This window comes from Astatotilapia calliptera, chromosome 10, assembly GCF_900246225.1.
Source record: "Astatotilapia calliptera chromosome 10, fAstCal1.2, whole genome shotgun sequence".
Lineage (NCBI taxonomy): Eukaryota > Metazoa > Chordata > Actinopteri > Cichliformes > Cichlidae > Astatotilapia > Astatotilapia calliptera.
This window is the reverse complement of record NC_039311.1, coordinates 9,381,973-9,409,375: the sequence shown is the minus strand read 5'-3', so window position 1 is coordinate 9,409,375 and position 27,403 is coordinate 9,381,973. Positions and strand designations below refer to the sequence as shown.

The 27,403-nt window shown below is 39.5% G+C and overlaps 1 protein-coding gene across 2 annotated transcripts in view; it reads left to right on the top strand.

Annotated features, from left to right (window-relative positions):
- The window catches only part of LOC113030223 (roundabout homolog 2-like), an 83,333-nt gene that overhangs the window by 31,159 nt on the left and 24,771 nt on the right, over window positions 1-27,403 (top strand). The window contains exons 3-9 of one of the 2 annotated variants that reach the window (XM_026181437.1): window positions 16,262-16,419; window positions 16,579-16,699; window positions 16,844-16,982; window positions 19,425-19,561; window positions 23,048-23,059; window positions 23,556-23,680; window positions 25,416-25,587. In XM_026181437.1, coding sequence (XP_026037222.1) covers window positions 16,262-16,419; window positions 16,579-16,699; window positions 16,844-16,982; window positions 19,425-19,561; window positions 23,048-23,059; window positions 23,556-23,680; window positions 25,416-25,587 — 864 coding nt within the window. The remainder of the gene's footprint in view (window positions 1-16,261; window positions 16,420-16,578; window positions 16,700-16,843; window positions 16,983-19,424; window positions 19,562-23,047; window positions 23,060-23,555; window positions 23,681-25,415; window positions 25,588-27,403) is intronic. The other variant, XM_026181436.1, reaches the window with a different exon arrangement.

The window sequence follows — 27,403 nt, the reverse complement described above, 5'->3', positions numbered from 1 at the left end:
TGGCTATGCTGTGTGTGTGCGTGTGTGTTTGTATTTACTGTGGTTCAGTGGCATGTGACAGTTGGGGAACTCTCTGTGGGTGAGGGTTTTTTTAGAGTGAGCCACAGTGAGATGCAGTGCAGATCAACTCAGGCATGTAGTGCTCAACAGCTCACCCACCAAGGTTGGAACTATACAGCTACCCATCCAGAATTAACAAACTCTTCTCTTTTTTTCCTTTTTTTTATATCTGTAGAACTGTCAGTCACAACCTCCATCTTCCCTCATACATAATTATATATTCTTTCCTCTAACCTATTTAGCAGCAAGGGGATCACTGAGCTTATTACTAATTCATGCATACTCCTCAAACAAAGAAAAGTACACACGGTCTAAGGTAGAATTTGTTCAGCTAGAACTGCTTACAATGGAATGTCTTCTTTTTGTTAAATATTGCTCTAAGATGGATTGGTCATAGATAGGATCGTGAATGCAAGGTAACACTACGATGAGCATTTCATTTTGATAAAACCTCAAGCACCGGCTAATGAAGTTGTTACTACATGCTGCGCTCTGCCATTTATGAATTTGCTCAGAAACAATTCATTATTACAGATCGTTCCGCTGATCAATTAAATGATAAGGAAACAAAGAAAACTGTTTGCTTCGCAATAATTCTGACTGCTTGCATAGGATGAAGACAAATCAGCTAATGGAAAATGCTATAGTGAAGAAAGCCTTCCTTAAAATTGAAAGATATTGAAGCCTACCCTTATGTGATAGCCTAGCTCATTATGCTTGGCCCCTATCTCCTTGCACCCAGAATATGAAGGGATAGTTTAATACCTACATCAAATGGCTGACAAGGTGGATAAGACTCCTCAAGGTCTTGCATGCGCCAAAGAAAGATTCTTGTGCTTACTGGATAAATCGTAGCCTTTTGAATTTCGTTTTCGAAGGGAATGTAGAGTCTACTCACCTTCATGCGGTAATATTTTTGGCTTTTGTTGAGCCAGAAGTGGTGTAGAGCAGTAACATAGGAGCGAAGGTTCCCATAGGATTCAGTCCATTAAGCCGATGGGGGCAGAGATGTGATTCCAGATATTGGAAACTCAACAGTAATCTATCTGACTGCACCTCACACATCCATGAATAGTTTTCAGCAGACTTTTACTGATGAAATTTGTCAATTTTCACAGGCCTTATCCTTTTCAAAAGGAGTGGCACTTATCACACTGACACACAATCAGTTAAAGCATGTGATATTAATGTGGCTGTCAAATCACCAGCCACAGCTGTGAAACAGGTCACATGAGTACAAATACACATTATGTGTATTTGCCACCTGATGTTCATTTTCCCATATATATTTAGACATTATAACTAAACATGCTGCTGCAGTCTATTTGTTAAATGATGGAAGACAGGCTTTGATAAACCTGGCATTTAATACAGTTCAAAACACTAACCCCAAATACCATAACAGTTTCCTTAGTATGCTCTCAAACTCTCTGTTACAAGTAAATAGAAACTTCACCTAGAGGCACATGAAGGGGAGTTGCATAAACATTTGACCTGCCCAAAGTTTGGTTCACCCTGAGTGGAGCATGGATATCTCAGAATTAAACCCCAACAAATCAAGCTTTTGAAATATTTGATTGGTGAACTTATAAACAGTTGTTAGTCCTTAGCTGTCACTGCTTGCATGATAAACCTAACAAAAAAGGGACTTTCAGCATTATGGTTTAATTTTTAAGATTATTCGCACCTTATTACCTGACTAGAGCACTTTGCTTTCAGGGTGGTGGCTTGTGGTTCTCAGGGTATTTCAAAAGCATAATAGGAGGCAGAGTCTTTTCAACTTTAAGGCCCCTCCTCAGTGGAACCTGTCTACTTTCAAGATTAGGCTTAAAACTTAAATTTTATTTTGATAAAGCTTATAATTAGGTCTTGATTAGGTGATCCTGAATCCGCCCTTAGTTACCCTGAAATAAGCCTAGGATGCTGGAGGCTTCATATGATACACTAAGCTCTTCACCTCTGTATATACACATTTAATCATTAGTTATTATTAAACTCTGGCTCTTTTCCACAGTGTGTCTTTTGTCCCATCTACCTCCCCTTACCCCCATCTGGTTGAAGGAGATGGCTCCCCTTTCTGAGCCTGATCCCTGCTGTTAAAAGGGAGTTTTTCCTTCCCATTGTCACATATGGACCACAAATACTTTCCCACCTACAAGCAATTCATAATTTTCAAGTCACCTAACGTGCACGTCATTGGAATGTAGAGGGAGGTATATAACCCAAAGGGAAAACATGCAAACTCACTTCAGGCCTGAGGCCTCCTTGCTGTTTGGTGACAGTGTTTACCACTTACTGCTTGCGCTTTTTAGCAAAGGACACTTTTTACACATTGCTCACCCTGTGGATTTCATTCAGAGATGCAGAAATAATTTATTTACACATAGCCTCTAATATAAAGAATTTAGGGGGGGGGGGAGCGCATTATTAATGTGTGGATGTTCAAGGCTCATGGTGTCAGTCTGAAAGCCGATTCTCATGCTGCTGTGTGGATTAGACTGTCTATTGAGCACACTTTGAATGCAGCTCTGTTTATGCACATCACTGCTTCCCGGAGATGTGTGATGCTAAAATGCACAAACATTAATCTTGACTCCAAATATGGCAATAATTACAATGAACATTAAGCGCAATTAAACATTTGTACACAAAAAGAAATTAAAAAAAGGTTTGATTTTATGGTAGCAGATGTTATATAGTCACAGTATTATATATGTTTGATATCTATGAGTCAAAGTATGTAATGATAAGGAGATATATAAGAAATGACAACTAGGTAGACGCCGCACATACTGTAAGCCAAGTAATAATTTGCTGAGGGACTGGATGCTCCAGTGGGTGTGTTGTTCCACAGCGTCTCATCAATTACATTCCCTGAGAGAAAACACCCGGCTGTTTTCTGTTTCTTCGGATGCTGGGTTTAATGGTGCTTTTCTCAAATGCCTTTGCCAGCCAGTAATTGGTGCAACTTAACAATAATAAGTGCAGTCTTTGTAGTGCAGGGAGCACAGGCTGAATACTACTTTATTAACTATAAAAAGCCAACTTACGTGTCATGATTGACAACTTTGTTTCTTCTCTTTTGACATCCACTGCCCTCATAGTTTTGCGCCGTAAATGAATGAAAAAACACCACAAATCATAACAGGGTGGCGTTGTTATGAAAAGATAATATTTGATCACTTTCTACTGTTTTTGAAAATTTCATTTCAAAGCATCTGAGCGCTTACCTAGAAGATTAGAAGATTTACTAATTGGCAGTTAAAGGAAACCTGTTCATTGGTTTTGGCATATAAAACCTGCAGTATCTTTTAATAGCCAATTACAGAGCTGATTTAAATCTTTGTTGTCATTTTCCTACCTGGGCTTTCTGACTAAGATTGTACAGGCTCACCAATGGGTTAATAAACCAGTTTCACAATTGCAGTTTACATCTAAAATACATTTGGTGTAATATCTGCCCAGTGATTTTAAAAAATATATTTAGGATGCCATAATTTTAGTGAATTCTGTCTTTTAACGGTTTCTCTCTAGATTCCAGCTGTGCAATGAAGAAGCTGTACATAACAGGGTACAGTTTGTTTGCATTGCCTGTGTGTATGCCGCAAGGGTGTTGGTTGTTTTTCCTAATCCAGAAGATTGAGACAGGATTGTCAGTTTCCTTACGCCGTGTACCTAGAGAATTTGAGTTGGCATCCATGTCTGTGCTTCCATCTGTCAGTCATTTATTGCATGTCTTACACTTATGACCTTTATTCTTACAGATACGTGGCACAGATGCTGCCGTGTCTCTTTCTCTCGCTTCTTCTCCTGACCACAGACAATCGGGTCTGGCACATGGCGTCGTATGCAGATCAGACTGTAAAGTCAGTGCAACTGGCTCCAGCATGTCAGCAACAGAGAAGTGCAGCACTTGCACAGTCAGCCTCTCAAAGCAGTCATTTTCACAGAGATTTAAAGGGTTATTATGATGCTTGAAGGAAAAGAACCATCCCTCTGTTGTGCACAGTATTTCATCAGAGGGAGCACTCACCAGTGAGTGATAGTGTGTCAGTTAGAAGCCGTGATTGACAGATTATGAAAGCATGAACAAATATGATTTGATAAAATCAGAGGAAACATTGGACTAGAAAATCAAATAGGTATTATCCTTCTTTATATGAAGAGCATCTGAGCTAACTGTACTGATGCACGTCATATGTAGCGTGTGTTTACTTTTTCCCTTTACTGCCAGGCTTAAAAGGATTTACTTAGTATTCACACTATAATTAGAGGAAGAAAGAGTGGAAGGAAAGCAACTGATGAATCAACAATAGATGGTTCAGAGAGCAAGTGCCGCTCAGATTTGTTTGTCGCTTTATTCAGTCATAGTTAGAGACAGGTTTGCAGGACATTCAAAGAGAATTCCCTTTAGATGTTCCTGTTATAATACTACAAAAACATTACACTAATTTCAGAAGAAAGCTAAAGCTGAGCAGAGCATTAGCTGTCATTGTTTTTGTTATTAGCATAGTGCCACTCCATAGCTTACAGCATCTTTTTTTAAAAATTGGTATCACCTACATAGTTTTAATTCAACCAGACACATTAGTGCTGTTTACACTGAAATTATTTGTCTTTTAATAATTTAATATTAACAAATGAAAAAATAATAATACCAGGTAAATAAAAATTGTGCACCACTCCTGTCATGCACCCCTGTTTTTGTTCAGAAGTAGGATTTCTGTCAGCACAGATGTATGTAACAGGCATGATCAAAGGTAAGAAAAAAAAATACATTGCAGTGATCTGGTGTTAGATTGCAGCATGGCCAGTGATATTTAGTCAAAGGCTGTATGATGCACCACAAAGACTGCTTTTAGAGCCCCGCTCCAGGGCTCACGGATTCCCGGCTTATCATGTCGAAAAGTGAGCGTCAGGCCAGTCTGCTGCCTTTAGCCTACTTGGCAGCCTGGTGGCTGTTGCTCATCTGTCCCCAAGCCAGTGTGAGCACATCACCGATCTGGACCAGGATTAAAGGACCTAATACTAACAGCTGTGTTGAGATTAGCCGTGTCAGTATTTACAGTTATTTTGTCAAGCAGTGCACCACACGCTCTGCTCAAATAACGAACTGTGATTTTTGATTTTCCTGGTCTGTTTTGTTTTACATTTTTGCCGCTGGATTCATCGTGAAAAATGACATGTGCTTTTTTGTGTTTAGGGAGGGATATGCGGAGGGATTCAGGGAGCATGGTTTGATGGAGATAGACGGGTTAGATTGCTGTGAAACAGAATAATGCCTGGTTACGTGGATAAACAGAACTTTCTGAAGAGTTGAAAGACGCCAACTCCTTTGTTTTGTTTTGCAAAAATGTACCACAGATGGAGAATGTGAGGGGAAAAATAGAAGACAGAGGATGAAGAGAGACATGAAATTGAAATGTGGATGTCAGCAGCAAGAATGTGTTGATGAACGGAGCAGATTTGTCTTATGTGTGTGTGAGAGAAAGATAGAGGAGTTAGGTGTGATTGTGTTTGCACATGTACCTCCCTGTGTGTGGATGAATATGCTTGTGTGTGTTCATGCAGGAAAGGACGCCCTCGCTCAGCTGAGACCGATCACCCCATGATGAGCTATCACTGGAAGATTGGTCTGATTCTCCATACCTATCTCTCTATGGAAATGTCATATATGAAAAATTGATGCCATTTTCTGAAGTGGCACCAAAGTCTTTTGTCTCATAGATAGTGCTTTTTAATCTGCTTTATGTGATGGAGGACATACAGAGGGATCATAGGAAGGTACTGCAGGTAGCAGGTATGGATCAGCCACCAACACTTGCTCCCTTCCAGTTGCTGTGTACATACAGAGTATGTAACTGGTGACCTGGGGCTTACCAGAAGGTGTACATAGATGTGATTAACTGCAGTTTGTGGTGAATAATCTCCTAAACTGCTCAAGGGAGTATTTGTATCGAGGCTAGTTGGCTGTGGGAGAAGCTTAAGAATTACTAGGAGATATAACTGGACTCTTATCCTTCCTTGTGCATTTGGGATTTTCACTTTGAAATGCTAAATGAGGTTTTGACTAATACATCAACATTGTGGGCAGCCAGTTTTAGCTCATCAGCTCTATTAAATCAGTGTAAATGTTAGATGTTACACAGCAAAATCTCCAGTGTTAAATTAACACTAGAGAGTGTCTATATGTGTCCACTCTTTTGAGTGTTAAATATAACACTGTTGAGTGTTATATGAACACTTTTGACAGTGTGGTATTTTTAAAAGTAACCTAATCAGTTTTCAAGATTTACAGTGACTAACACTAAGCAGTGCTGATTTTCTAACACTGGAATATTTCTAACATTTTGAGTTATTTTCCAGTGTTAGAAAATCAGTTAACACTGGAGATTTTGCTGTGTAGGTGTGATTGTGTTTGTACCAAGGAACATTCCTTGGTACAAACTGTTCAGTTGATTTTTTTAAATTGATGATTTGTTAAATAGCTTATCTATATTCTAGTCAAAACTCTTAGCTGCGAAGAAATAAGTTTAGGCTTGCTGATGGTGATCTATTTTTATGAGAAATTATTTTTCAATTATTATTTTTTACTTTGATTTTTATTATTATTATAATTTTTAATGAGGGCACAGAATCGATAATACGGTCCTGTGCCTTGTTGAAAACTTGAAGCCCGTAGAAGAGGGTCTATATAGCATTGATAACTCACCTATTGCAAGTTAAAGAGCTTAGCTGCTAGCTTTCTGCTAAGTTTCCCTTGGCTAATTTGAGACACAGAATTCATCTTCTGCCCCATGTTTGTGGTGTTTTGGGAGAATCTCTAATATAGAAGTGTAGTGCACATTTTTGGTTCTAACTAGCAGATATCTGTGTCCGTATATTGCATCCATTCAGTCTGTGGTTACAGTTTGCTAACCAAGCTAAGTCACGTTAGCTTATAACTTGGCATTTTACTCTCTCGTCCAAATCTGACTCCAAAATTTCAAAATGGCCATAGCCAAAACATTAAAATTTACGTATTCAGATTCAGAGATGAGACCTGAATGAGAAATGGTACATTTTTTACAGGCTATCAGTTTATATTCTGATAGACTGTTATATATCCAGCCTTCATATATATTTGATTAATTCAGTTAATTTTCTCATTTAGAGATCAAAGGTCAAATCCGTGCAATCAAAGTAACAAAACCTCCCATATATCATCAGTTAATGTGTTTGACTGAGATTATCATATTAATTAGTTTTCTTTTTTGTGTTGAATGACAGCTGTAGTTGAGGAGCTGTGCCCTACATAGTTGTTCCAATAATTTATTCAAATTCAATCATATAGTTCTATATATAGGCTACTACTACTATCTCTGGTGGACATCATTGTGCAGGTGCTTAGATCATGGCATCTCAGTTGGATTTTTCTGTTTCTGATATTCTCTGACTTTTTTTTTTTAGTTCAGTTTTTCCCACATAACTCAAGACAGCTTGGAAATTGCATATATTCTACTGGTATAAACAGAAGACAGTGACCATTCCCAAAGCTGGGACAAGGTTGTAGTGAACAGAAAAGTGAAGAGAAAAAAGTGGTTGCTAGAAAAGATCAAGCCATTTTAACTTTTAAAAGTCTGCAATAGCTTTTCTTTTTACCCTGTGCAGTACTGTGATGATAATAACAATGATGAATATAAAACACAGCAGGGTGCATAAATTCAGTTAGATATAACTAGTGTCTGCAAGTAAGGTTTCTTCCCCTTGGTGACCACTGCTTTAGTGAAACAAGGCGAATCAAATGTGAGATTCTGATCCCTGACTCATTTTTCCGCTCATGTTGTACTTCTTCAAAATATTGCTCTAAGGGTCTATGACACCCATGGTTTTTGAGAAAAAAATATTGTGATTGACCTTTTATATATCTTGCTTTCTTCCATTTTTTTCTCTCCTTTTCTTCTTTCTCCAATAACTAACAGTGAAGTATCAAGGCAGGTTTCTTTATCTTTAGATACCAACTAGAAAGATAGAACACTGGGAAGAATGGGTAGGAATTAAGTCTCGATAAATGCAAATTCACAAACTAAGTCCACACAAAAATATTTGAACACTGCTGTACAAACAACAGTGCATCTGGATTTAGCGGTTTATATAGATGAGATTGAAACTGTGACTCTGGAGAGAAGGGAGAAGCAGATTTACATAGGTTACTCTTAGAGATAAAGGAATGTGTTCTTGCGAAGAAATTCATGCAGACAGGAGTAATTAATTATAGATGTGGAAATGTGGTCCGAGGGAATGCTGTTACAGTAACTAGAGGCAAAGCAAGTGAGAGATGAGGGAGTGGGTAATGGGAGGAGGGGTGATTCCTCCTATACCATCCACAACTTCAATTTACTTTACACGACAAGAGAACGGAGGTTAATTAAACATGACAATGGTATCGGGCATTTATTCTTAACCCTTCACGGTGGCTGACTGGTTCCTAACTCAAAGGCCAAAGATTTCATAATGACTGTTTTTATAGCGTGAGGTGTAAACTCTCACTCAAACGTTCCATGGAAAGAAAGGTTACGAGTAAAGATATGGGTAAAATGTGCCCTGTGTTAGTGTGTGTCACATATCTGGTTGAAAAGAGGGGAAAAGTAAAATGTCCTTTTATGGTTAATAATGAAGCTAAGGAGGAGCGTTTAAACAAACAGCAATTCAAAATAGCATTCACTAAATTCTGCCTGTGCTAGCTAAAGTCAAAGTAAAAACTAAATTGCATCTAAAACTCTGCTAAATTTTTGTGTTGCCACAGGCGTACACAGATTTCACCGTTCATCTATTTTCAGCTCTCGTATTGACACTAATTGGTGTTGACACTAATGATGCCAAAAAAGCAAAGCAAAGCGGTGCTAGGGCTGTCTGAACATACTTTTGAAGGCTGCTGACCTCAGTTACTATGTACCTCCTGGTCTTCCCCCTCTATATTTCATGTTGCAAGAATGGAAATAAAATTGGGTCATAATTGGACTTAATAGTAATGTGCACTAATAAGTATAGCTGAATTAAATAAAGATTTTCACATATATATATTTAAGGAGCTGTCAGGAATACAAATTATACTTGGAAAGTGTGTAGAGACACCAATAAGGCTTCAAGCCAATGCAGTCTATTGTTTTCTGCTACATTTGATGTCATCGATACTCTTATACCTTGCAATTATGGCAGAAATTCAAGTGTATATAGTTCTATATTCAGGCTACCGTGTTGTTTATATAAAGAAGGGGGGCTTAATTTACTCATATTGTGTCTTCCTGTTGGGAAGCCAGAACTATAATAGGTAATGCACGTTTGTACTGGGCTGTTAGCCTCAGGGGACATTGTGTAAATGTTCCTCATCTCCCTGCTGATCTTAGTCCTGACTGATTACTGATGACTTTTTTAGGGCACAGACATGCTAAGTTGTTTATTTATTCAAAAAAAAAAATGCCCAATGCAAATAGCCTTCTTGACTCCATGTTCCCTGTCCCTGTTCCATGAGTGCGTGTCGGCATAACTGTCTTGGTTTCTGTTTCTATCTCTTGAACAGTGATGATGTGTTATGGTCATCAGCACAGTTTGTGATATAGGAACAGGCCAGCTGTTTTTCTGTTTGTTTATGTGTATATGTGCGTGTATGTCAGTGTAGATATTATGCATGTGACAGATATGGGACATCCTTGACTGCTGCTGAGAACATGACATGTCCCTACAGGCTATCTTGTTCAAAAAAAAAAACAACCTCAAGCAAACTTGAAAAAGAAAACAAAAATGTAGTAGACCTCTGTCACAAGAAATGGCACGACTGTAGTTTGTTCGTGGACACTGGATCATTGACTGCAAAAGGCTGTACAATAGCAGGATTTTCCTTATACTCAAATACAATGTAATCACAGAAATAGAGCTGCTATAACAATTTCTATAAATAAAGGCTGATATGCTGTTTAAACCTGAATGTATAATATGTTGACTGTATGTGTCAAGCTTTGTCTACATGAAGCACCTCATTTCTTCACCGCATCTGTGAGTCCCAAATGGAAATCCAGCCATCTGTTACACACAACAACTCAGATGTTACTATCTTCATCTTTCCTCACTAGTCATATACTTTGTGCACATATTTCTTTCCATTTTGGCTCCTGAGGTATAGCGCTGCTATACCTCAAGCAGTTTATATAACATTGACTCATAAAGGCACTCTAAACACTATATGTTAGGAAATGAGACACAGAATTCTTCCTGTGTTAATTTGCTTGTAATTTAAATATACACAGTCACCATCTGTCACTGTGTATATTGTACAAATGCCTTTTATGATTAATTACTGCTCTGAAATGACTCGACTAGCAGGTCCACAATGATTTTTAAAAAATGTAATCTGCATTTTCTTACATTGACCTGAAAGATTTTTCTCCGATATTTTAAATACGCAGAATAAACCTCCCAATTTACATATCTACATCATTACCTCACCTATCTAGCTATCTAATTGAGCTGCTCTGGGCTAACTTTTTCTAAATCAATTTTTATTCGTTATGGATTCATGACTAATAAAGGCTAAATGCATTTCTAAACAGCTTTAAGTGCAGCTGCTGTTTCTAAATTGTATATTTGAACTCATCTAGTGGTCTGGTATTGTGGGTATAGTAGGTATTTACCTTACAATATGAAGCACTTTGAGGTGTCTGTTGTGATTTGGCACTATATTAATAAAATTGAATTTAACTGATTTTTGCACCATGAAAAAAGTTATCTGCACTAAATTCTACTGCATCTTCTCGAGGAATTTAAAAGAGAACATTCAGCCACCTAAGGTTAATTGACAGCTACTCCCATTAGTCAGACCTGTCTGTGTGAACATTACTTTGTGGGTTTCAAGTGAACATTATCAACCTTACCTATATCAGAGACATTATAAGGACTTTGGCTAAATATAGAATGGCTGCACTGCAATCCTTTTAGTATCCCGGCACGCCTTTTAATTTATTAGCATGCTATGTGAGCCCTGAAATGAGCAAAATATCTCAGTAGTTTTATAGATGGGTGTAGCTAAAATACAAATATCAACATTGCATTTTTTTTTCAGAAGCGATGCATTATGACTAATATTAAGCTGATGTGCATTGTTGGAGATAGACTCTGCAGTAAATGTATGCATGCCTAATGGGTACATGAGACAGCAGTTATACCAGATAATACAGCGTCTAATAAATGCCCTGTCTGTATAGAGCAAGGCATGTTTTGAAACATCACCTGCTGTAAGTTAATAAATACTGCTTTAAATCCATGTACTTGTGACAAAATGGAGATGATTTTCTATTTCTGAGTCATCTGGGCAGCTTGCAAACTGAGCAACATGCATCCAGTACTCAAGTGGGATCTTCACAGATTTGATGTGCTGGATAAATGCTGTAATGAAATTCAGTTGTAGAGTGAGCCTGTAGAGAGTCTCAAGAAATCAAAACAGTGAGATGGAATATCTCAGAATTTACAACTGCCACATTACAACCCTTTTTCTATTAATCATAGAATGAGCCTCTGTATAGTTATTTGTATTCAGACACTTCTACCTTGTCACATATTTTTACCACCCATTGTGCCAGAAATGAAGCCCATTTACAAGTCACTCTCCTTCTGATTTGATAAATGTAACTGGCAAATGAGTGAGTCCTCTGAATGCCTTGTTTGAATAATTGAGCAGTACTCAATCAGACAACATTAGGCAGTGGTGGCAGCCCACCATCTCAAAATAATTACCATCTGACAACAGCTTACACATGGATGCTGCCTCCACAGGGGTTCCACATTTAAGATCAACAGATTAACATCACCTTAACCTTATTCCTCGCATAAGTTTGAGTTTAGCACTCACAGAAACCTGCCTAGACCTCTCAGTGGGTGTCACTAATATCTGTGTAGAAATGTTCTTTCCTTGCACAGAGAATAAGTGAGCATGGAAAATTCAGGAAACATACAGAAAGAACAATTTTCTTCTTTCTGCCTCGTGTAAGTTAGTGAATCAAAATAATTTGAAATAGACAGGACGAGTCTGTGTACTGTGACAATCTTATCTCTCCTGTATAAGAAAACAGATTTACTTCAGTGTATCAGAGAGAAAGCAGCAGTCAGACTGCTGGGCTTTATTATTTTTGCTTTATGTATAGTCTGATAATGTTCACAGAATGCCATTTACATAGCACTTCTCTGGTTTTACTCATACACTTTAAGTATCTCACGTCACAAAGTTTAGTATCAACAATTAACCTAACTTAGATATCTTTGGACTGTGTGAAGGAGCCAGAGTAACTGGACACCGACAGGTGATTGAACCAAGAACTTGCTTTACAATGCAGCAGCAGTGCAAACCCCTGCACTACTACGCTGCGCCTTAAAGTGTATAATTTGTAACTGTGCAGCCTTTGTTAATGAGACCAAATTTCAAGTTTGCAGTAGCCCATCATCAAGAAATTGTAAGTTACTCTCTTCCAAAACTATTTAGATAAAACCGATTGTGTGCACCATTCATGGCAAACCAAAGTAAATCAAGAGATAAATTGTTATTTTAAATCATGTGTGGCATCACAAGTAAAAATAGCCCAGAGACAATAGGTACAGTGTATCAGAATGTAACTGCTAGTTATATTCAGTTACCACAGAACATTGCTATTAATAATGGGAGTAATTGATACACAGATATTTGCTGCCCAGCTACTAGCACACAAGCACTACAATGTAATCCATCCATTATACAAATTTACCTCTGCCTCTTCCACAGTCTCGATATGTTCAAGCAGAAGCCTAGGCCCAGTAGAGTCTTTTATTATTTCCTGGAGAGTATTATCAAGTGTGTATTAGTTAGAAGGGTGTTTAGTGTTACTGTTTAGATGTATTAATATATTTATTTGAATGATATTTACTTGCATTTGGGGAATTGTCAATATAGATAGACGTTGTAAATTGCTTTGGAAGTGCTTTTTATGTGGATATTGAGCATTTTTGTGTGTGTGCAAGAAACTCTTTCTTTATCTGGTATGCACCAGATAGGATTAAAGTAGAGTAGAGATTATGTTAGTTGCATTTTGAATTGGTGTCTGGCTAGAGGGTTTGGCTAGAAATATGTTTTCTTGTGTTTTTTGGAAGAAGAAATAAATGTGCTTCATATTTCAAAACTCCTCTTGGACTTGTGACCTCCACATTTCGGCTCTTGGCTGCTCGACCAAGCTCACACTGAGACAGGGAGAATTTGGTACTTTAGATTTAGATACTGTATAGCTGCAAGTGGCTGATAATGGATTAGTATCTGACACCAGACATCATGCCTAGAATATGTTTCTTTTTTATGGTATTGCCAGCATAGTGTGACAGTTATAAACTCCACCATTACATTAAACCAGCAACCTTTGTTTAAGACAGACTGCCTTTTCCCCTGACTTACTTCTTGTAATTGGGTTTTCACTTCATCTTCAACTAACTGGTTTTCCAGTTATTCCTGTGTGTTTCACGGTCTCTTGGGACAAGCTGTTAGAGAAGCATCTCTGATGTGACAACACAAAAACAGGAAAGCAGTTGTGTGACTGGATGAGTGCAGTGTTGCCTTCATGGAATGGGTCAGTAAGCGTATAGTACAACGTGACAGCCAGCTAGGCATATGTCTGTGCCAAAGTAGTGTCTGCGACTGAGGCTCGTTTACGCTAGCTACTGGATGTGATTGACAGTTAGGCCAAAGGGCTGTTGGCTCCTTCCTGATTTGCTTTTTCACTAGAGGTGTCCTCTGGGACTTGGAATTCATGTTACAGTATATCAGCAGAATAGCTTATGGCAGTAATGTGGATGAAAAGCAAACACAGGCTATCATCTAGTGTGGGATATGATAAAGTGCTCTAGTTTTTCATTAATTCATCTCACTGAAAATTAGAAACAGCAGAATTTTATTAAACAACAGACAGTTATTTAATTTGAAAACTTCCCTTTATTCATTTATTTATTTTTAATTTTGTAAATCATCATTGTTGCCATACAGCACACTTTGTAATTTAAAACAGGCCTAGAGCAAGACTTGTTAAAAAAATAAATAAATAAAAGACGTCAAAAGCTGTTAATGTAAAGAGGCAACAGCTCATTGCATGAACCAGATCATGATATCTATTTTTAACTGTTATTTCAGTGATGGCTTACAGTACAGTCAATCCTGTGGTTAGTTAAAAAAAACAACTAGTTTTAAAAATGATATGTGGAAAACAACTGTGACAGAAGTGGGGAGTTTTTGAAGCATTAACCTTTAACTTAGCAGCGGCTATCACATACATCTGTTCAAAATGCATGGTTTTTACAGGGACTGCTTGACAATCCTTGATGTTTCGGATCCTTTGAACACACAAAATCAAGAGCAGATATCCCTGCCGTGGGTAAATTAAAATGTTGACAAGAAAGGAAGAAAGGAGAATGTGCTCATGAATGGCATTCTAATGAACTACAGCTCCCTAGACAGAAAATTAGAATAAACAAGGCATATTTTTTTAACCACCATACTTCATCCAGGTGTCATAGCATATCATGTCAGTGTATAACTTCAGGTATAACGTGAGCATCTCTGTTAAAGATGTTGTTTTGAAACAAATTTTTATCCTTAGTTCTAAATCTGGCCTTGTTCCTGCTCCTGTGTTTTTTCATAGACATCCACCAACAGAGTCTGATCTAATTGGTATCCCCACTCACTATTTGCACTACCTCTCCTAACTCCTATATGCAGTGTTTCAACTTCTTTTTAATAAACCAAAGTTTGACCCTGTGTCTGCTGAAAAATTCAGGCCCATTACCAACCGTTGTTGTCAACCAAGGTCTCAGAAAGAGAAAAAATAAATAAATATTTTATGTCAAGAAATATTACAGGAAATGAATGTATGAATGTAATGAATTTCATAAAACATTGAAAATCATCGATTTTGTATAAGAAAATGTTCAATAACTGTTTGAATTATTTAAGAGTCCGCTGTGCAGCCTTTGATGCAGCTCGGTAGTGTTTTAAAGTAAACACAATAATGAATTGGAGAGTGACTATTTTCAATCATCTCAAGGTGCCTGATTTCACCATAGCCATAACACACCGACGCCTAATATCATTTTGAACCATAGTATCCATTTTCATGAACTTTCATTAGCAAGTGAGTAAATAGTAAGTTCTGGCTATTAAACTTATGAAGAGAGTTATTCATGTTTTTACTGGGCTGCTTTTGGAGTATTCAAAATTCACAGAATATGAATTTTAATGAATTAGGGACCCAGTGAATTTCAGGCCAGTGTGTACTTTACTATCAAAGTTTTCTAGAAAAATTAGTAGTTTTAAAGTGCTGGGATAATTCATGGTACCCTGAGATTGAACCTGCTGAGTGTGTTTAGTTCGAGGAGGATACTGTGGTGTCCAGCACTAGCCCATTAGCTGTGGAGCCTTGCAATCCCGTAGGCTGTAGGTGACCTCATGGAATCAGGGTTGTTTTGTGTAGATTCTACTCAAAGGATAACATTGCATTGTAGCAAGATGATCAAAGTTTTTCACCTCACCCAATCAGGTATTTCAATGTTGACCTGATCATTGCTAGTATAGAGTCACATAGGCTGATGTCTATGTCCGTATGCCAATGTCTTTTGTGCACTTACCAGAGTGTAGCTCACTTGCTTTTATCAGGTACTTTTACACTGAGTGATTCAGCCTCAAGTAGTCAGACTTATTACAGTTTAAATTTTTAATGCATGATCATTTACTTTACTTCTTATCTAGACTTGCCTGTTTGTGTGTCTTTAATAGTTGTGCTTTGCTTTCATGTCTCTTTCTGTGTTTTGGTGTGTCTTTCCTTTGCACATTGTACCGCTAACCCCACCTAGATATATACATGGTGTTGCATTTATCTGCAGAGCCCATACATTCAGTATGCCCTCAGAGTGATGACTGTATTATCGGAGACAGATGGGCGATTGTCTCCTGCGACAGTCTACTTGACAGAATTATCTTTGAACTCTTAAATTACAAAAAAAAGTCATAGAGTTCTGTTAGCCTGTGGCAGCTCAATCTTAAAGGTAATTTTTGGTTCACATAATGGAACAGCTGAACTTGAATGAAAATTTAAACTAGTGACCTGAAGTAGATTTTCTTAAAGAAATGGTAACGACCCTTGCTCTCTTTTTTTATATTTCTAAGTGTTGCGTGATGACTTCAGGCAGAATCCACAGGACGTGGTTGTGGCAGTTGGAGAGACTGCCAGTTTTGAGTGTCAGCCGCCACGTGGGCATCCGGAACCAACCACCTTCTGGAGGAAAGATAAAACTCGTCTTGACCTCAAGGACGACAGGATCACAGTAGGTTAATTCCCTTAGGGAGGGGACTCCTTTGCTGCTTCAGGACCTATACACTAAATCACATACTCAGCTACTCACATTAACCCGGAACTGTCACGGGGGTAAAGGACTTTGTATTGAACCGGTTCATTCTAGTTACAGGTGCCTTTTCTTCCTCAGGTCCGTGGAGGAAAGCTGACCATCTCAAATACCAAGAAGAGTGATTCAGGGATTTATGTCTGCGTGGCAGCCAACATGGTTGGGGAGAGAGATAGTGAAAAAGCTCAGCTCTCAGTTTTTGGTAAGAAGTCTGACACGCACATATGCTCGGTTCAGAAAATAATAGATCATAGCTTTTTTTTTTTTTTTTTTGCCACCTACATCATTTAACCAGTATATCAAAAGTAAATTTCGCCTCTGTATTATCTTTCCTGCCGACATCCAGAAAGACCAGTGTTTGTGCAACGGCCAGTGAACCAGGTGGTCTTAGTTGACGAGAGCGTAGAGTTCAGGTGTCAAGTCCATGGTGACCCGCCGCCTGTGCTGCGATGGAAAAAAGAGGATGTGGATATTACTCGTGGCAGGTGAGGACTGTGACTGAATGTGTTTAGTGCACGTCTGTGTGCCATGTGCGCGTTCGTGTTTGTGTGAATGTGTACCGATGCTAAAACGATAATAGATAAATGTTTGAGGAGAGCTAATGAGTCCCATCAGGAAAAGAAGTTTTAACATACTGTATTACTCATGGGAGACTTTAATTAGTCTGTCAAAAAATTATTTATTAGCTGCAGAGAATCTCATTTTTTTGCTGTTTGAACTCCTCGGCCAAAAAGCACATGAATGTCTGTCCTTTTGTTCTTTTTACTAATGCCAGCTTTGTACAATTCAATTGTGGCACAAAAGGCACTAAAAGAGATGGAAACACAATAGGATCCTATATACTGTCTATAGTATAAAGGAAAAAAACTACAATAGCCTAGTAACTGGATATTCAGCTGTAATGGTGTTTATTTAATCATGTCATGTTTTAATCCAGTTTATGGTAATTTTGCAATGGATTGCATTATAATATGTAGTGTTCCTGCGATTTGTTCCACACATTTAGATCACATCATATGCATATGCGTGTATCACATAGGAGTATTCATTTAAAAAAGTTATTATTAGCCTATCATTGTTTGTCTTGTGCTTTATATGCTTTAAATATATGATCTCTGTATAGAAACAGTGTGATTCAGTCACTACATTTCTCTAACTGAAGTTTGAAGTCTGAAGACTGATAAATTGTCATTGTCTGAAGTATGTAACTTACATCAGCTCGTCATTTCAGGCATTTTTCAAGGACTTTACAAGATGTGATATGAATCAGATTTTTATCACAAACTGTAACAGACAATTACATTTAATTAAATTTAAAAAAAAAACAACCATGGCAAGCATTCTGTCTAAACTATTTCATTATAAATATTATCAGCCTATCAGCGAGTACAGCTCTAGGTACACTGCAATTATGCTAATTGCAACAGCAGTCTATAGTTATGACTGTTTAACTAGTTTATTTGTTTCTCTGAACTGCTTCTGAGATTCAATTTTGCAGCTGTAATGCAAAAATAATTATAGGTTTTGTTCTTGGAGATGTTTTCAATTACTTTTGGAGCTGCTTCGAAATTAATCAGCTATATTAGTTAATTAAAGCATTGAAGGGTATGTTTTCCTTAGCTGAAACATAGTAGTTCATCTTTTTTATACAAAAATGTGATTATTCATGTCGAAATGAATGCTGTTTAATGGCTTTATTTTTAAAAAGAAATAAACATGGTGTAAGCCATTAACACGCTATAAAGTGCCTCTGTGTTAGATTATATTTTGAGTTAGACTATAACAACTGATTGCCGCCCTATGTCTGGCAGTCTGTCTGCTTACCTATGTTATGCCCTGTACCTCAGTACCCCCTGAATCCAGAAACATGTCCTACTTTCAGGCCTACCTCGCCTCACTTCCCTCCTTCAACTTCTTTCATTCTTTTCCGAAACCCACCAGCCTCTTGGGAAGTCTGTATCTGGGTCAGGGATGTGCTGTGAATGGAGTCCTCACCAGACTCTGGACAGACCCCACAACTCCCATCGATATTCCGCCCACACCCTTTGGAAGAGCTATTTCTGATGTGACTTTTTCTCACCCCTTGTGCCATTTCTCTGCTCGACTTGTCTCCCATCTTTGAATCAGTATGGCTGGCTAGACAATTTCACAGGATCGCTCACGCCAAAAGGGACCCGAGAGAGGGAGAGCCCGACTCCTTGCTCCTTTACTCATTCTGTCTGTAGCCCCTATGAGGCACTTATCTAAACTCTGGTAGCTTAGATGTTTCTCTCACTCTAACTTCAGTGATGCTGACTTACAGTATGCTGCACTGGTGGATACACACTGATGCATGGAACATCTCTATGAATTAGTCATTTCTTACTGCTCAGCTCATTCATCATACTCTGTTTGTCAGACTATGCCACTCCCTTATTCTCAGACTGTTTGTCTATCTCTTCCTCTCTCTCTCTCTCTCTCTCTCCCTCTGCCTTTCTGTCTTTTTTCGTTGCTCTCTTCCACACTCATACACTTAGACACACACACACGTAAGTATACTGCACAGCCCACACCACAGTGGGTGGTTCGTCATTATAAATATTGAAAAAGTGGAACAGTCAGGGTTCCAGCTGAAAGCACCTTTCATTTTGCCATGCATTCATCGCAATATAATTACTTCCCTTTTTCTAGCACTGTAGAAATTGCCTTAGAAAGTCTGCCTGTAATGTATCAAAAAAAAGGACACAACCCTTTTAAAGCTTCCATCTAAAACATCACACGGTAGTTTATACAACAGCAATTTGATATCATTGTTTGTTTGTTGTTTTTACACTACACTTTAAACGTGAGATTTTTAATTTGCATATAACCGTTATCATGCTTCCAGCTTTATTAAATCAGCTGGGAATGTTACTTGACTTGCTGTCACTGTTCCTCTCTGTCACCAGGTATGACATTAGATATGAAAAAGACGACTTCCTTTTGAGGATAAAGAAAGCATCAGTGATTGATCAGGGAACCTTCACGTGCCTCGCAGAGAACCGTGTGGGTAAAGCGGAGGCCTCCGCCTATCTGACTATCAGAGGTGGGTAACTGGTTGTGGACTCACACTTGGCAAAGCTCATAACCCATCCCTAATATTTTTTTTTTTGTATCTCCCAAAGCAGGCCACAGGACAATCAGTCCTTTATTGCCCACTTTATGAGCATTATTGCCCCCCTGCTGAAAGGCTAGGCCTGGCCTCAGCTTTTCTTTCATACAGTGGGCTGATGTAGTTGATTGCTCTAGATCTCCAGCTAGGCGCCAGATATGAACAATCTTACCAGCTTTAAGTGAACTTTTATGACCTCTCCTGGGGGGCTAATTCTCCATCCAGCCACTCACTCCATATTTACACCTTATCAGTGGGAAGAAGCTGTTTCATCTTTGAAAAGCTCAAGCAAAAATTAAGCCAAATTCAGACCAATAACATTATCTCCGTTTTTCGTTTTTCTCTTTCCTTCTTTTTTTATGCATGAAAAAACATTGTTGACAGAGCTAAAAGGGGATACTCATTTGCATACACTCCACATATTTGTTCCTGGACTCTACTGATGTAGCTTCACGTGACTCAAACATCAAAATAATCCTTATTTTTCTTGTACTTGTCCTTGGTGTATTTTCTCCGCTGCCTAAAATGAGTTGGTTTAGCTCTCCTTCCTTCACTTTAAGCCAACTTTCTTTTTTTTTTTTTTGTGTGTCCCGTTTGGATCTTTAGCCATCAGAATTGTTGTCTTAAGGCCAAGAAAGATGCCAAGCGGATTTATTTTACCAAGTGGATCATCATGGCCTTGCCATATTGGTCCATTTGATTGACCTTTATTATAATTATGAATTTATTTTATTTTCAGTTGCTACAAACGGGACAGACATGACTGGGGGATAGGACAGGGAGAAAGAATGAAAGAAAGAGAGGGAGAGAAAGAAAACCAAAGGGGAGAAGAGACGGTGAGAAGGGGGGAAGAAAGAAAAAAGAAAAAAAAAGAAAAACAAAACACCTGGATCACCTGTATGGAGAAAAAAAACAGAAGAGAAAGCAAACAACAAAGAGCAACATAATAAAAAAAACGGCACCATCACAATAAACTAGCTAGCAGTAGATAACAGTAGATACTAAATAATAAACGATATTGTGCAGCACGCAAGATAGACAGCGCACAATGTGCTTTGAGGCAGCAGCCAAGAAAGCTGTAGTCCGCGTCTGTGAATACCTGTGTGTACACCTGTGTGCATACCTGTGTGGATCAGCATGCTTGCTTTCCAAAGGTTTCTCCATGTAACGATCTGCTAGGGAGTGTGGGGAGCCACAGCCCCTTCCTCCAGGGTATGAAGCAGGTATGGAGGAGATCAAAACTCCAGACATTCAGAGGCCCCCAGAACACAAGAGACCAAGGAAGACCAACAGAGGGGCAGCCGCGCCACTGTCCCAGAAAGAGCTGAGGAGAGTCCCAGATGAGGGCTCACTCAGCAGCCGCGGAGCAGAAGCCAGGGGGAGTTGCAGTGACGCGCCCGTGAGCTCCGCCGGCAGCCAGCTGTGCCTGAGTGACCGAGCCCCAGGCCGAGAGGCCGGGGCACCCCACCTCCGAAGTGGCCCGAGCGAGCCCCAGGCTCCAGGCCCCGATAAGCGGCCGCCAAGGAGTGAGCCGGTGTGTACCCGGACGCCCACCCCCAGACACAAAGAACCACCAACGCACCGACACCTGAGGGAGTCCGCCACTGGCAGGGGAAGTGGTGGTGGGTGGAGATAGGCCTCCAAACCTTGGAGGGCCTGAGATGTCCCCAGAGAGGTGGCGCCTGACACCCAACCTGACATATAGACACAGACATACAGGCACACACATATACAAACATCCATTCCCACCCTCATGCTCTCATATGCACTTACTCCACACTCAACCAACATGAAGACAGACATAAAGAGACGCTGTACACACAATCACACTCCCCAAGCGTACTCTACGAACCGGGTCTAGGTACCCTTGCCCCTGGAGGGGAGAACTGCACCCAGACCCAGGTGGTGTTACCCTTTTCCCTGCGGTGGGGAGAGGCAGACCGCCCCGACTCCGCAGCAGCAGGGAGGCCCCACACTCCGGACCGCAGTCGGACGGCCAACTCCTCCTAGCCCCCCCGCTCCAGCAGGCCGCAGAGAATGGGGGTGAGAGAAGACTCCAAACCTCCCTCCACCCGCTCATTGTAGTGTTGATGCATGTGTGTTCTAAGGTGCAATTAAAACCCAGGAGGGCATGGAGCTACCTGCCAGAGAGCAGCAGGTAAGCGCATAGTCCCTCCTGCTAGCCCTCAATGTCTACGTGTATTCAAAATTGAGAGGTGGGCAACGACGCCAGGGGTGAGGTGTACACCCTGATGGTAATTTGGACTCCGTGTATCGTGCCCACCCCCAAGATCCTATATGTATGTGTAATGAGAGTGTGAGTAATGTGAAGGTCTAAGTTGTGGGATAAAATTGAGGCAGAGGCAGCCAGAAGGGGACAGAGGGGGGGGGTAGCCTCCTCTGCACCCCTACTCCAAGGCCCTGCATGTGTGGGTGGTTGTGGTGGAGCGGGAAAAGGGAGGCAGCTGGAGATGGGGAGGGAAGGAAGGGAGGGGCAAGTGACCCCTCCCTGGGGCCAGCTCCCCCGCTGACCCCAGTAGGCACTCCCATACTCCGCAACCCGTCAGGGAAAGGGGGCCCAGGCCCATCCAGATCGGGGCCCAGCGCAGCAGCGCCCCCCGGCCCCACAGCCAACTTTCTTAACGAAACATAACCAAAAAGGTTTGAATGGAAGGCGGATGCTGTGTCCACAACCAGACCTGTGTGTCTGAATTAACCATATTAAGATTATCTGCGCTAAATGACATCACACAAAAAAAGCCTAAAAACAAACAGTTATGGAGGTCTAAAGTCTGAATTATGGATTCAAAAGGATTACATTACCTCAGCACATATTCTGACCTTCTTATTTTAAACTTTGGACATGTTAAATGTCAGCTGACAGTTTGATGATAGAACAGACTGTATGTATGACAGAAGAAAGGAAACCAAGTGCAGCTTATTTTGAATCACCTAAAATTATCTTCTTAATTATCTTAACTTCTTAACAACAAATGCATAGAAAACACAGCATAATGTACACAACATATCTCATCTTTAATCAGCCCGCTCTCATCAATGATCCATTTCATTTACATGACTTTTAATCTACCAACAGATCTATTAAGTTTGCAAGTCTGTTAGTCTTAAAGCTGATAAATCATTAGCGATATAACTGTTCAGCAGTTTTTTGCCATCAGTTTCTTATCTCACAAACACCAACAAGGTACTATTTCCTTAAGGTCCACGTCATCACCTGCTTTGGTGACTGATTTTTACCCTCCCTGTCCCTGAGTTTCATGGATGGAAACCCAACTCCATCTCATTCATCTCTGATTTTCATTAATTTCTTTTTTTTTTCTGTCCCTCTGTTCTACTCCTCTGCTTTCCTTCTCTCTGTGTTGTGTGTAAATCTCACTCACACCATTGTTGTGTCATCAGCTCGCCCCGTTGGTAAGTAAGAGCTGATCCCATTGTGCATGCGCTGCTCTTTGTTTTTAATCACACACCTGTTCAGTATGCATGTACCGTTGTGGCATTCCACAAACGCAACCATCAAACTAATTTTAGACATGCATATATAGGTTGTTTTAGTCAACCACTGATTTATTCCCGCAGTCCTTAAATTTACCACGTCACTTTAAAAAGAAATAAAAGGAGTTACAGATATGTGAGATGTGCCTTATTTAGAAAAAAATGAAGATATATGGGCACTCTAATGAGTTATTATTAAATATTCTGATACTTTGGCAGCTGGATTTAGCTCATTTTAGCTGTATAGCTTTTCAGTGAGTAAAACCCAGTGCATGAATCCCTTCAATTAGCAGCTGGACATTCAGTTTATGGATTTTACTTTGAAAGTTTAACTGGAGTCCTGTTAAAAACACAATCAGAATTCTGTAAAATTGCTTTGCAGTTGTTTTATGTTTTCTTTTGCCTTTAAACTCAGAGGCACCTCAGTTTGTGGTGCGTCCCCGTGACCAAATAGTCGCTCAAGGACGAACAGCAACCTTTCCCTGTGAGACCAGAGGAAAACCTCAACCCACAGTCTTCTGGCAAAGAGAAGGGAGCCAGGTAAGGATAAAGACTGTGATTTGAACGATATGTACTTATTTTTATTTTTTAGTAGGGTGGTGTGCGTGTCTCTTTTAGGCTTGCATTCCTATACAGGCATCGATTCCACAGCTATCATAATAATTTTTCAAAAAATGGTCAAAATCTGACTACATGGAACAAGCCAATGGAAAGCAGTGCGGTTCTGTTCCACACGCATATAATGAAGTGGTCATTTATCATCAATCTACACTGGTCTGACTAGCCAATTCACTTAGCAAGAGACAATGTCATGTACTGCATTAGAGTCATTAGACATAATGAAAGCAGGCTAATGTCCTTTCCTGCCCATCAGCTTGTCTGCCTAGGGTGCAGAAATGGACAACGCTGATGCCTCAGTTTTATGACCATGACTTCAGGTTATCACAGTAGAATTAGCACTCTTGTGGTAAACAGCTATTCAGACCTTGTAGGAAAGAGACATTGACCCACTTTTCTAACCGAATTGTACACAGGGGAGTGAATATTCAAGTATATTGAAAGCATGTGTTGATGTTGTTTTGGTCTGAAGAATCATTTTGAAATAATTAATAATAACTATAACTATCAGGAATAGTGCGTATCATCATATTCGACCACTGGGGAGCTAAACACATGACCCGAGCATTGTCAGAACACTCACTCAGTCCACTTAATTACATGAACATGATTAGCTGCTCTTTAACACAGATATCTAATCTAATCATGTCAACAACTCAATGCATTTAGCCTTGTAGACATGGTCAAGATGACCTGCTGAAGTTCAAGCCAGGCTTAAGAATGGGGAAGAAATTAGATTTAAGTGACTTTGGCATGGTTCTTGGTGCCAGACAGGCTGGAATAGCAACAACACCCTGATCTATTGGGATTTTCTTACACAACTGTCTCTAGGATTTACAGAGAATGATCCAAAAATATCCAAAGAGTGGCAGTTCTTTGAGAAAAAAATGCCTTGTTGATGTTAGAGGTCAGAGTAGAATAGCCAGACCTCTCCCAGCTGACAAGGAAGGCAACAGTTAGTCAGATAAGGTTGTTTTGTTACAATTGTTGCAATTATACAGAAGAGCATCACTGAATGCACAACATTTTGAATCTTGAAGCAGGGTATAGCAGCAGAAGACCACATCAGAGAAATGCAAAACTGAGGCTACAATTTTCACGGGCTCAACATAGTACAATTTTGGATAACACTGGAATTCCATTGTCTGGTCTAATGAATGTGAATTTCTGCCTGGACAGCTAGCTTGTATGGTCAGAATTTGGCATAAAAAACATAAAAGCAGGATCCATCCTGCCTTGGCTAAGTAACTCAGGCTGCAGGTGTAATGGTGTGTGAGGTATGCTCTTGACAAACACCGGGGCACTAAGTACCAATTGAACATTGTTTAAATGTCACAGCCTACCTGAGTCTGCTCGCTGACCATGTCGACCCTTTATGACCACAGTATACCCATCTTCTGATAGCTGCCTCCAGCAGGATGCTGGAACATTAAACATAGTTCACTGTACTCAAATGGCATCCACAGTAACAAGATCTCAATCCAACAGAGCTCTTTTGCAGTGTGGTTTAACAGGAGATTTGTGTCATGGATGTGGAGCTGACAAATCTACATCAACTGTGTGATGCTATCGTGTTAATATGAACCAAACCTTTGTGCTACTAAACAAGTACATCATCTAGTGTATTTACATTTCTCCCCACTGTCCCTCCCAATAGGATCTTCTTTTCCCCAGTCAGCAAGCACAAGGAGACAGCCGAGTGTCTGTGTCTGTGAATGGAGAGTTGACCATCTCTCCTGTACAGCGCTCAGATGCGGGGTACTACATCTGCCAAGCCCTCACTGTGGCCGGAAGCATCATGGCCAAGGCCCAGCTTGAAGTAGCAGACGGTAAGACGAGAGTAGATATAGCAGACACCATCCTCACAGAGAGAGAAAATGTTTACCTATGAAGGAAAATACCACTTATCGAGTTATGCAATTTATATATACACAGTTCAGCTGGATTAAAGAGCAAATAGGATAAAAGAAAGATGAGAGATGTTAAAGAAAACTTTGCTTCCTGAAGTTACAGTGATTTTGCAATGTTGTGCAAAGTATATCAGCATAATAACATTGTGCATAACTTAAGAGTCTCATCAATGTTTATTATTTTGATGGGGCACATATAGCTTATAACATTACTCAAACACTGAACACCACTGTATCAAAGATAATTTATCTGCCCACATTTACTGGCAAAGATACATCTGTATCTTCTAAAAGCCAGCCACTGATAATGAACCTTTCCATTTGCACCTTACTTTTTTAAAGACTGAAAACATGTAAAATAAAACGATCTACTTCATGGAGAGATGCAATGCTTCTTTTTCTTTTGACAAAGCTTTAATGTCAGCATTAAGTGCTGAGCTGCTGCCAGCTGGGAGCTGTTTATGCCCTTCTCCCCATTTGTTTCTTGGCTTTTTCTCCCACACATTATTAAATTAGCATCTGTTGAAGTGTTTTTTTGGAGAGCAAATGACTTCTGTTCTGTCACTCAGAGGAGATGGATAAATATCAAAATGTAAGGTGTAGAGCGCAAGGGATAGGATAAATTCCTTTGACTTATGGCTGAAAACAAAGATGGATAGAGTTGGCGTGACGCCTGGGATGTTTGGAAGCTTGAATTGTATCGTTTTGTAGCATGCACTAAGCTTGTAAGATCAGCTGCCATACTGTATGTGTCCACTAGATTAGGATTTTCTGAAGTGCTGGTTTCTCTAATATGCCATAAATGTGTGAGTGTAAAAGTACTTTATAACTATGTAAGTATAGCTATAACTTTAGCTATTTTTTTAGCTGTGATGTTTGATTGAAGAGTACCAACCTGGACCAGCAGTGTAGAAATTGATATTCTTATGCATAATCAGTAATTAGTGTTTTGATACAGTTCAATAAGTAGCAGCAGGGACTAATACTGGAGAGTGTTCTCTTGCATCCCTGTAACAACCTTGGAAAGCAGTATTGTAATTTTTACTTTTGTCACCAAGGTTTGTGAGTATGATTGCATTTTTCACAGAGCAGACTAAATCAGGAACAGCAATATCATATTTTTGTTTATACCGTAATCACTTGGGATAATGAGAGCGTGCTCTACAGCAAATGTAATATTAGAAAAAGTTTGCTAGAGCATCTTTTGTTAGATAATACATAAACTAATTTTGTGTTGAACTAGAAAAAGTAATAATGGCATCTTCCCATTTATTTAATGTTCACATTTACATCTAAGTTAAACCTTAATATATACTTTCCAACAACACAACGTGATAATATTGCCATATATGTGCAAACAATTTAGCTCTCTGAAAATCACATGCGGTTCTGCTTACTGTACACTATGCTGCGCCTAGTTGTACCTGATTTTTCTGTTATTCTGCTTGAGTTGCTGTATTGCTCATTGTCCTGAAGGAGGTGTGATGAAAGATAAGGCAGGGAGAGCCTGCTGTAAACACTTGTGTGAATGGAGACAGCCCTGATAACAGTGGAGAGCAGCAGTGAGGAAATTGGAAGCGAGGGATAGTTACAAGGCCTAGAGAGATTCAACACTACCGAAATTACTGTTTGAGAGTGCAGAGGCTGTTTTCTGGATGATATAACATGCTCTAAAAAGCTTTAAAATAGTTGTATTGTTGTTCTGCTTGGCATGCTAATTCTGAGTTTGGTTCAT